This window comes from Gasterosteus aculeatus, chromosome 15 (genome assembly GCF_964276395.1).
Source record: "Gasterosteus aculeatus chromosome 15, fGasAcu3.hap1.1, whole genome shotgun sequence".
NCBI classification, from domain to species: Eukaryota; Metazoa; Chordata; class Actinopteri; order Perciformes; family Gasterosteidae; genus Gasterosteus; species Gasterosteus aculeatus.
Genome location: NC_135703.1, coordinates 6,628,163 through 6,639,432, shown reverse-complemented (window position 1 = coordinate 6,639,432; position 11,270 = coordinate 6,628,163). Strand labels below are relative to the sequence as shown.

The following is an 11,270-nucleotide window of genomic DNA, read 5'->3' as shown; positions in this document are numbered from 1 at the left end:
CAGTTTGTGCAATAATACAGCTGCTAGTGCCCTCTAGCGGTTTGTTTGTGGTAGTGGGGACTATGAGGGCTTCATGCCTTCAACATTATAGATGACACTGTCGGTCAAATGATGAAGAAGGCTAAATAACTAGTTGGAATATGTACCGAAGTGAATCATTATTGTTCATAACTTTTATATATACTTACATTATGCAGCTGGGCGAAGCATATTAAACTGTTTGTTGCTATACAATTAATATGCTAAATCTATTCTAATGGCCTCTGATTGAAGTGCTCTTAGAGCCCAGTTGATGGCGACACAACACTTGTAATGCACGTCTTTGATACATATTGACAGCATTTTCCTTTTTTCCTTCCACACTTTATGCATTCATGTTTGCAGTTTTTCACAAGGGAAAAAATCAACTGAATGTTCCTCCTGTATGCAACAACTGTAGGTTCATTCTAACCTGGCAAAGTCAAGAAAATATGACTCACTCAAATAATTGAGTGCCACTGTGTTTATATTGTGTTATTACAGAGAATAGAATAATAAAGGACCTTTAGAGATATCTGGGCTGTTTTGTTATTTTTCAATTCTTCATATGCAAGAGTTGACTAAAACTGAACAGACCTGACATGCAAGAAAAGAAGATATGCAAGAAATTTTGATAATGAGTTCTTGGCCGTTTTTTTTACCAGTTTTTGCGATTTTTCACTACAAATAGTCCAATATCGGTATAGTCCAATGTCAAAAGGTATCCTTCTCAAATTGCGGGTCCCGGAATTTGATTCAAATTAGCTTTAAAATGTGATTGTTGCAGAAATGTTGACTTCTTTTATAAGTAATGACTAATACAACTCCTCTTCAAAATACAATTTGTTTTAAGATTTTAGTCTAATAGAGAAGGCCTACTGGAAAGCATAGAGTTGATTTTTGCTGCTGTGTATGTTTACATGAGCGTCTTTGGGAGTAACTCCTCCCAGGGAATTAGAGGAAAGTGGTGACTGTTAGCATCTCACAGAATATGGTGAGGAATTTCCCCAGAAACGTAACCATTTTCTAGTAGAGGCAAGTCACTGCGAGCAGAAAGATGCTTTCCCCTCTTAGACCCACGCTGACCTGGTCCACGTTGATGAAAGTAATTCACCAAAACCACCGGTCAACCATCAGCAGCAAGCCGCCAAAGGAAAAGATTGGACCAGCGGTAAGAATATCTTCATTTGTAGTTTTCTTGAAGAAGTTGAATGGAAAGACATCCACGGTTGTTTGACTAGATGTGTATGTATACCTGTACTAACTGGGTGCTTTAAAGCAATTAATCAGATTGTAAGGACCATGTTGCCATGCAAAAAGTGCAGCACTCTTGGGAATTCGGTATCAGTGATACTTCACTCTATTTTCCCCAATGCGAGAGATTCAAGCAATCTGTCCTCCCCAGTCTGTAGAGTGGTAGAGATGTTTTATTCATTTGATATCCACAAGTCAGTTTGAATCGCTGGCCTCCGTAAATGGAGCCTATGATGGAACTGCAACGTAGTAGCGGTTGTTTATGCCACTATAAATATGTTGATCGGTCCTCAGGGACATACACGGGGGGCTTTTATAAATCCTGGCTCAAGTTAGGAATACCAGAGTGTAGACGGACAAAGGGGAATATCATGATAGGAATATACAAATAGGGAATGCTGTTTCATGTGAGTTATTGAGTTTTTGATCGTCTGTTGTTCATTGTCCTCTTTTCAACATGTACCGTACCTTTTGTGTACCTACAATCTTTCCTCATGCATTTATCGTTATGCCCCCTTTGGACTTTGTCACAGCAATCTTTCCTTGCCATAAGTGCCTTCGCTGTCACCCTCTTGGCCCCAGCTGGATGGATCATGCATCACATCCCAGACTACCGGCAGCGATCACCTCCACAACCTTGATTTCTTTTAAAACTAAGGAAGAAACCCACGCATTGTGTGAATGCATTTTCAAATGTGCAAAATGTTGTGAAAGTAAAACCTCTTCCCGTATAAAGACTATATTATATCATTTTTGCTGTGGTGTGTTTTATTTAACACATTGGTGTTTTTTTAAATAACTGCTGATATGTTGACTGATTGACTGTAATGTTTGAAAAAATAGTAATATATAAAGTTTGAACATGGTAAGAAGCACAGGGCACATTCCAGGGGCTTGCACCCAATCAGCTGAGAAGAGATGGAAATACTCCAACAATTCTTGGCACAAACTATAATGGGAAGGGTGTGTCAACGGTTCAGAGGCTGGAGTCGGTTCATCGTTCACTTGTAGATACAAACAACATACAAATACATTTAAGGCACTAAAATTGGGACCCATATTTTTCCAAATGAAAAAAAAAAATCCAAACACACAAAAAAAATTGGACATAAAAACCAAACTGTGTGACTATATAAATATTCATCCAGGACACTTCATGCTCGAGATCATGACAATGTGAAAACCATCTGTTGCACATGTTTATTTATTGTATATGCATTTACAGGTGCTTATTTAGGCAAATTGACGGATCTTCTTGTTTTTCCCTTCCTAATAATCAGTTCAAACAGGATACGGGTGTAGTAAATCTTGAATGACAATTTGTCATAGGTGGATCAGTCCATTTGGAAAGGTATGATGTGGCGACTGTATATCCATATTTCTCTCTGCCACGATAGAACACATTTAAAAAAAATTTAAATCGCCCCCACAAAATTGCGTCTTTCGTCTTAATTCGGCTAAAAGCAACCTCACCACCGATAAATACATTTTAAGAAAGCCCCAGTGTATAACTGCATCGGGCAGAGTGGTACAATCAAGCCCAGCCCGGGCTGCGAGGGGGGCACGCTCACTTTTCCACGACTGACGGAAACACAACGCCGCGGAAGGGATAAAAAAAAAACCCCATTCAACCACTAAAACAATTGACAGGCTGGATTTTATGTTCCCCCAAGTGTCTGCGAAATGTCTACGAAGGCAGAGCAGTGTGAGTACGGCGTTTATGCGTGTGTCTTGTCACGGGTGGGGGGGGGGGGGGGGGGGGGGGGGGGGGGGGGGGGGGAGATGTAGCGCTGGAAATGTGATTTTTGTTTTCACCGAGGAAGCGAACGAGGGGAGCTGTCCTTGGTGATGAAACCGCGGTTGCCATGGCAGGTTGCAACACGTCCTCTCGCTGCGGAGTGTTGCTGGGGGGGCTCCGCGCACACAGGCTGCAGCTGTGTGTCCCTCTGCATGTGAAGGGCTGAACAATCGAATGCCTACATCGTCATATTGTGTATATATATTTATATTTCTTTGATTGACGTGCCTGGAAGAAGCGCGTGGTGCTGGTCTCAAGGTCGAGCTGACAGGCTCTTCACTGAACAATATGGTGGTTGTAAGATTGATCGATAACGTGGTTCGACCACACCGTCTTGATGGCTGTTATTTATTTTCTCCTCAATCCGGAACAGGTGGGAAGTAGTCTCTACCCCACGCTCTGATCCGTGCCTGACCCATCTCTGCAGTTTTAATTAGATTCTTCCTAATTTAAGTATTAAACTAGGCATCAAATATGGGCTAAAACTTTGTGTTTGAGCTGTGTGTCAGATGTTGTTTGGTGCTAAATAAATGGAAGAGTCATTCAGGTTGGTATCAGAAAAAGACAACAGAAAACAACATATTGGCAACAGAAAGAAGAGATACAATTAGTACTGTGCGCTGGCATGAAAATATCCCTCAATATGTTTGGATTTCAGAAGAGAGAAGCAGGTGTACGACTGTATGTTCTGCATCATTGGCTGTGACCGCACATCTTCAAAGCCCTGCTGCTTTCCTTTTTTTATTTTCAGGTCTGTTATTTACAGGTCAGGGAGAAAGCTAAACGCCACTGCCCAGGGTCACAGAAAATGGGTCAGCGATCACTTACTCCAACATCATAGGACTCTTATTTAACCGGGCAAAAATAACACACTAATATCTCTAACAGTACCACGAGGACGAGGTTAAAGCGGAGGGGTCACTGCTGAAATGTCTCTCGGTATCATCTGCTAAAAGATGAGTAAGCCCTCTCTTGTGTCTCATGCTGACTGCATTTTCCCTGCTTGTCTTGGGACTTGAACCGGCAACCTTTTGTCCATGAGCGTGCTTCTGCAAGCAACGGGTTGCTGCGTCCTCGAGGGTTTCCCGTGACCTCGCCGCTGTAGCAAAAAGGTCACCTGCTGCAGGCCAGAGAGCCATGAGAACGCAGACTCTTTGTTTAACTTGATAGTTGGACCTTTTCAGCACCCGCTCGCTGACATGAATCTTAACCGAGAAACAGACTCATGCATGTTCTCCCGTGTGCCTGACCTGTGTAATTCAAATGTTAGTCCCGTGCTGATTTTTATTGTCACTCTGCTCTTTATTTTGTCTAGTTGCCTCTAAGATACGATACTTGCAAGAGTATCACAACCGCGTGCAGCACAATATTTACCCTGTGCCCTCCGGAACAGACATTGCAAACACACTGAAATACTTTTCCCAAACTCTGCTCAGGTAAGTACCCTGCTCAGCAGAAGCTCAGGTGAAGTAAAAGAATGTGTGATATTTAGCTTCCTTCTTTGGATCGGACAGGTTAGGTTACAGCAAGTTGACAGTGATGTTGTTAGAGGAAGTAACGGAGGCGCTGCTCGGAAAGCTAAAAGAAGATGGAGCAGAATTCCAACGTGTTGTTTTTGAAGCAGCTGCAGATCTACTGGTATGCTAGACTGTTAAATGAACGGCTCCCCGGGCCGGCCTGATGTGTCCTTCCCAGAAGGAGGCCGTCGGAGGGCAGCTCCTCCAGGCTCAGCAGTTGCAGGGTCGTCCTGCTCCCCTGGGTGCTGTGGAAGCCAGGGGAAGGAAGAGCATGTTATTTCCTCCTCCAACACGGGTCAAGTAGGTGGCCATTTTGGACACATCTCATTTGACAATGTGTCACGTCGCTATGTTTCCAGCCGGAGCTTCTCTTCATGGAAAAGTAAACTGCAGTGATGAAATATTCTGATGTGTCTTAAGGTTGGTTTAATCTTACTGCCTGACTGCCGTTGAAATGCCTCAGCTAATTTACAAAAAGGACGAGATTACGACAGGCGGAAGTCGTTTGTCCCACTTTTATCATTATTTTCAGCTTAGGCGGCAATCTATTTGAGATTGGCAACCGGCCTCAATTCTACGCGTTGTGCCTCAGCCTCACAAGGATTATTCCTCTGCTAAGTGATGCGTGGCTTCGTGGTGCCGAGCCTTTTTCTGAAGGGCTGTCCGGCACCAGCAGACAACCGTTCTGTTTAAACATGGCCTCTCTTATGTCATATGGTGAAAAAAAACTAGGGACTGAAACTGTGGGAAATCTGTGTCGACTCAAGTGACGATTTTGTCCCGAGAAGGGCAGCGACATTCTAATGTGAGAGGAATGGCTCGCTGTGATGCCGCTGTCAATAGTTGCATGATATTTTTCAAAACCGGAGCCTCTGAGACTCAGATTAAAGATCCCAGCCTCTCTGAAGGCAGCGGTGAAATGAAAAAAAGAGGAAATTGAAATGAAAAAGAAAGACAGGGAGAAGCTGGGAGTAGTGAAAAGTGTCACGTTTCTAGAAAGAGAAAACTGAAATGGCCGAAGGAGGTGTTTACTGATTAAACTGAACTAAACTATATTTGAGGTTTAGGTCAGAACGGATAAAAGGAGAGATCAAAATTTGCCTCTCATAAGATGAGGCATAACATAAGTCAGATTGAGCTCTCTGCATCAGTGAGCTGTGCTGACTTCATGCCAAACTGCATCTGTCTGAGAAGAATGACTGCAGGGTGCAGACATCATATCTAGTATTGTTTAGACATGATATTCTCTAGTTCTGTCAATTCTGATTGTGTTTTGGATTACTGCTACACGGTCATTGACCTTTGTATGGACAGTGCAGGGTTTGACAGTCAGTGTATGTCATGTGTCTGTATCAGTGCATTTCTACATGTGTTTTATGTGTCGTACATGTTTGTAACCTTTAGTGTCGGTAGGTGTGTATGTATGCACATATGCGTGTCTCTTTGTGTGTAAATGTTCAGTGTATGCGTGCGAGCGTGTCTGTTTATCTCAACGTTCATTGTTCAAAATAATGATGTTTTCTATATGAGAAATTGGCAATGAAAAAGTCATACTCTGAGATACAGTCTGTTGTTTTGGATTAGCCCTGTGTGAGTTTAGGCTGTATAATACACAGTTTATGAATGAATCTACGCTGACTAAAATCTTACAGAGTATAACTTTGAGGGGTTAGTTGAGGAAATGTTACTTTCTGCTGTTGACAGTATAAACTGTTAAGCAACATGCTCTACAATATGTATCTAATGTCATGTTAAGAAATTTTGAAATCCCCTTTCTCACTTGCCGAGAATGCTGTAACTCTACTTTTTGAGTGACCTTTCGATAAATACTAAACGAATACACAATACATCAGCATTTATAATCTGGGCTCTCACGATAAATCCCAATCATTTGCCTGATAGAACAGCTTAGCTCTTTAATAAAGTGCAGTAAAAAAAAAAAGAGCAACGCTCTCTGGCCACCCACCCCTCCCCCCTTCCCCCATCCTCACCCGAGACGCTCCACAATCAACCCAAACTAGTTTTTTCCCTTTTGTTTTTTTCCTCTCTTCAAATTGAATATGTCCACAACCTTCCCCAGGGGACAGCAAACACAAGTGTCCATCCTGCATTAGCTCACAAACATAATGCCACCAGTCATCTCCCCCTAAACAACCTATTCCTTTGTCATTATAGTTTCTCCTCGACCGTAGATTAGTTGTTACATTTATTTTAGAAACCTGAATCCATATGCCTGTTGGATCTCATTATTTCTCCCAATGATACTGGTGCAGTATCATATCGTATGCACACAAACATTATTTCTCTGGTGCAATAAACATGTGCTGTGACCTAGGAGCCCTTGATCCACCCTCACACACATGTTTATTACTGGCTGAAGCATGTTACAAAAGTGTCACCTCTGTATTTTCCCGAACCAATTTGGTGTCACTCCCATCCTTGACAGCCCCACTAAAGACAAGGAAATTTATTTATTTCTTTTATTTCTTTTATCCCTCGGATCATTGGCCTTTTTTGCATGGTAGCCTCTGACCTTGCTGATTGGACGATGGCAGCCATCGAGGGACAGTCTTTTGCACTGTGCCTTTTTGGAGAAGAATGGGGTTGCCACTGAAAACATGCCATCTTTTATATTTTTGCTCCTTGTCACCAGATACGCATGAGATGCAGTGATCATTGCAGTTTGTGCTCATGTTTTTTTGTTTTTTTTTCCAGTGCAAAGATAGACAAAACGATATAAATTGAATCCAAGTCACTCTGAACGGAACAAAGCAGGGAGAAATTGCCCGTGCCTTCAGTGAAAGTCAAATAGTGAGACACTGCATCCTATGTGGGGTTTATCTGGGTTTGTTTTTTTCTATTTACGCTGTCTCTGTAGTGCCATTTCAATGTAATGTGCTGTTTTTTTGTGTCTTTGTTGTCTCTTTTTTTCCCTTGTTCCCCTCCCCTACCCTCCCTCCCCTTCCCTCCCCTCCCGCCCCGGAGCAGCATTCTGTCCCGCACAGGCAGGAAGGAGAACCAGGAAGCTTCCAATTTGGCCGTGCCCATGACCATGTGTCTTTTTCCTGTGCCATTCCCACTCACCCCATCTCTAAGACCACAAGTCAGTTCCATCAACCCTTCAGTTACTCGCTCCCTCCTTTACAGCGTTCTGCGCGATGCCCCGTCAGACCGCGGGGGGCAGGGGCAGCAGAGTCGGGACGCTCAGCTCTCAGAGTACCCCTCTCTGGACTATCAGGGCCTGTATGTGACCCTCGTGACCCTGCTTGACCTGGTGCCCCTGCTGCAGCACGGTCAGCATGGTGAGTCAAGGCCCAGTGCACCACTGTTTGTCATCATCACCCGCGAGGCGTCTGGCCTGCATGAAGCCGCCGCTGCCTTTTTGGGCTCTCTTGTAACTGGAGGAGAGAAGTCCTGCTGAGGATCTTGAGGGATGCATGGGGTGATTGGGAGCACGCTGGATCCTGTCAACTTAATCGTTCATAAGCCATTGGATGCAGCAGACATAGGCCCTCTCTTCTATGTATCATACTTGACAGCATGTTTGTTATGCAAAGTGGAAGAAATGTATTTTTCTATGATGTCATGTGCAATTATATACGCTAAATGAGAAACACAAGGGAAATATATTCTTGATCTTTTTCAATGCATTTACAATACTTCTAAGAATTACTTTTTTTCCATACGGGCTAAAGGCTGCGTCACAGTCAGGGCTCTTGTTTTTCATGAATATTTTACCACTGTTTCAAAAAAGCTCAGAATTGTGAAAACCCTCCTTCTTGACCAGAATGCTTTACTTTTCCTGAAGATGAATTGGACCTAAGTGGCTTTTAAAGAAACTTCCCTCAGCTAAAATTAATATTCTAAATGTTCTCTTTTTTATTTTTTACTGTTAATGTTGTTTTAATATATACAATATTTGATGCCTGAACTTCCTGTATATTTGCCATCTGTCCAAACATTATGTGAGTACGGTACTGTTAATTGAATGAGTGTCTGTGTATCTCTCTTTGTCTTTTTTTTCCGCCTTTTCCCTTTCTCATCAGATCTGGGACAGTCCATATTTTACACAACAACATGCCTCCTGCCCTTTCTCAGTGACGATATTCTCAGCACTTTGCCCTATACTATGATCTCCACTTTAGCCACATTTCCCCCCTTCCTCCACAAAGACATCATTGAGTACCTGAGCACCTCTTTCCTCCCCATGGCTATATGTGAGTATGACCTATGATAAGATCATTTTGTCAACGTTTTGTCATAGTAAAACTGTGGCTTAATGTTGCCATAGTTGGTGATTTATGAAATAAAAAGAAGATATTTTATCCATTATTTCTTATTTAATGAAGTGAATAAGCGAAGACGTAAACTCAAGCTTTCTCTTGCTTGATGTAGTGGGCTCCACCCGGAGGGAGGGGGGAGTCCCAGCCTATGTCAATCTGTCCGCCTCGTCTATGCTAATGATTGCAATGCAGTACACGACAAATCCAGGTGAACAACCGTATTGGTTTTCACAGCATACATGCAAATATAACTAACGCTGTTTTGTTGGGTATCGATTTTTTTTTAAGCTGACTTCTTTTCTTTCCAGTGTATCACTGTCAATTGTTGGAGTGTCTAATGAAGCACAAACAGGAAGTGTGGAAGGTAGGCCACAGATTAAGATCTTTTGAGCAAGGCGAAATAGAATGTAACACAGCATACAATCTTATATTTTTAAGATTATTTTCTGTAGACCTGTGTTAACTTTTTTGTTTATTTATAATGTTTATGGATCTGACGTTCTATATGATTTACATTTATTTTTTACACTCTGGAATTTGTTTCAACAAGATTTGTGTTGAATGTCTGTGGATCACAATCCTGAATAAATAAAAACAAAACTAGACAACCACCGGGTGCCATTACAAACTGAAACCTTTCCTCTGTATTTTACTTCAAATATCCTAAATATAGGTCCTCAAATCCATATTCCTTTTGAGAATATGAACACATTGAAAGAATAAACAGCCTAGTTAATGTTATCTTAATCTTTATAAAATGGGACAGAGCATGTTGGAATAAAGACCTTCAATGAGTTGTCATTTTTTGCCTCGAATATCATTGCAGTTTGTATATTGTTTGTATATCTTTGTTTATACTGTGTGCAGGACCTTCTGTATGTCATATCCTATGGCCCGTCCCAAGTAAAGCCTCCAGCTGTGCAGATGCTGTTTCATTACTGGCCCAACCTGAAGCCACCAGGAGCCATTAGTGAATACAGTGGGCTTCAATACACAGGTACGATTCTACTATCATCACATTTGCTGCTTAATCTGCCCTTGAACTGAACAAAGGTCTAACGCTCTATTACAACTCTTCCCTCCCTCTCTTCAATTTCATCAGCCTGGAACCCCATTCACTGTCAACATATTGAATGCCACAATGCTATCAATAAACCCGCTGTCAAGGTAACTTTAGTCTTAAAAAGCATTAAAACATGAACCCTCACATGAGGTACGTTTGTGGTTGTTGGATCACACAATTACCTGGTTAAGAAGATATCAACGAGAAGACATCAACATCGCACTCTGCATTCAAAAGCCGCTTCCCTTAACAACATCTTTGGGACCATGTGCCACCTCGCTTTGCCGAGTTCAACCTCGCGTGTGGCCGTGTTTGCTTTTGTGAGCCCCCATGGTAAATAAATCAGTGCATGCCCGAGCAGCCGTGAGAGTGGGGTAATAATATCACCGTGTATGCTCCTTCACAGCAGTCTCTGCTGTTGATTCTCAGCTTTATCGCCTCCAACTGCCTTTCCTCAACTGTGCTCAAAACTGACCAACGGGGTAGGAACAGGGACATTGACACGGGCTGGAATTCAATTACCAGGAGCGGGGAGGGGGTATGGAGGGTCGGGGAGCTTAATTGAAAGCGGTGACCCTGTGTAGCCCTTGAGGATAGGGTGGCATCGAGTGAGCACAGTAATTTACAGTGCACCATCTGAACATTGAGGCCATGAGCAGCGAGGTTTAGCACCGGGCCAGGAACAGGTCGCAAGGTAACAGAGTGCAGCATATGCACGCAGCCATCCACGCACAGGCGTGGGGAGGCAGGTACGGGGGTCACGTGACTTCTCGGCCAATATCATAATAAACTATCGTTGGAGAGTACTACGTGAGAGGGACAACAGTAAAATGTTGTAGCTCTAGCAACTGCTGACCACTCCAAATTGCATACTTATTTGAACTTTTAGTACACATTAAAAAAGCCTTGTACAATGTACTTACTGTTGAATACGGTATGTACTCAGTTGGGATATACTTCCTGGTCATTACAGTGCACCTTGAACTTTGACCCTCTTACACATATCCGCTTGAAAGAGGATAGTGGGTCAGACTAGCCAGTAAGAATGTGCAGTAGGACAATCTGGTATTTTTGCATGCATTTCACTTACTATGTATTGGGACAAACTACCTTTTTTATGTTATTTTAACTAGTATGGTAGTATCGGTAAGAATGTTGTTTTATTCTGCTTCAGTTATTAGCTATGTGTAAGTGACCATCAAGGTTTAGGTTTGACCATATTATCTTGTCTTGGTCAATATTGGTAATATGATTAGTACCAATTCCATGGGGTTATATTATTTATATCTCTTTTGATTGTATGAAAATAAAACACAAAAGTTCCAGTATTATAGCAT

At 42.3% G+C, this 11,270-nt stretch overlaps 1 protein-coding gene and 1 long non-coding RNA gene across 7 annotated transcripts in view; both read left to right on the top strand.

The window, feature by feature from the left end:
- Positions 1-1,009: 1,009 nt before the first annotated feature.
- On the top strand, positions 1,010-2,022 carry LOC144388433 (uncharacterized). Its single transcript, XR_013452817.1, has 2 exons — positions 1,010-1,189; positions 1,806-2,022. It is a non-coding gene; the product is annotated as an uncharacterized LOC144388433 (long non-coding RNA).
- Positions 2,023-2,821: 799 nt separating this feature from the next.
- unc79 (unc-79 homolog, NALCN channel complex subunit) overlaps positions 2,822-11,270 on the top strand; it is a 28,722-nt gene continuing 20,273 nt past the window's right edge. For 5 of the 6 annotated variants that reach the window (XM_040199451.2, XM_040199450.2, XM_040199455.2 and 2 more), the window contains exons 1-8: positions 2,822-2,977; positions 4,386-4,506; positions 7,576-7,889; positions 8,634-8,804; positions 8,983-9,078; positions 9,179-9,234; positions 9,738-9,867; positions 9,973-10,037. In XM_040199451.2, coding sequence (XP_040055385.2) covers positions 2,956-2,977; positions 4,386-4,506; positions 7,576-7,889; positions 8,634-8,804; positions 8,983-9,078; positions 9,179-9,234; positions 9,738-9,867; positions 9,973-10,037 — 975 coding nt within the window. In that variant the 5' untranslated portion in view covers positions 2,822-2,955. The remainder of the gene's footprint in view (positions 2,978-4,385; positions 4,507-7,575; positions 7,890-8,633; positions 8,805-8,982; positions 9,079-9,178; positions 9,235-9,737; positions 9,868-9,972; positions 10,038-11,270) is intronic. The other variant, XM_040199453.2, reaches the window with a different exon arrangement.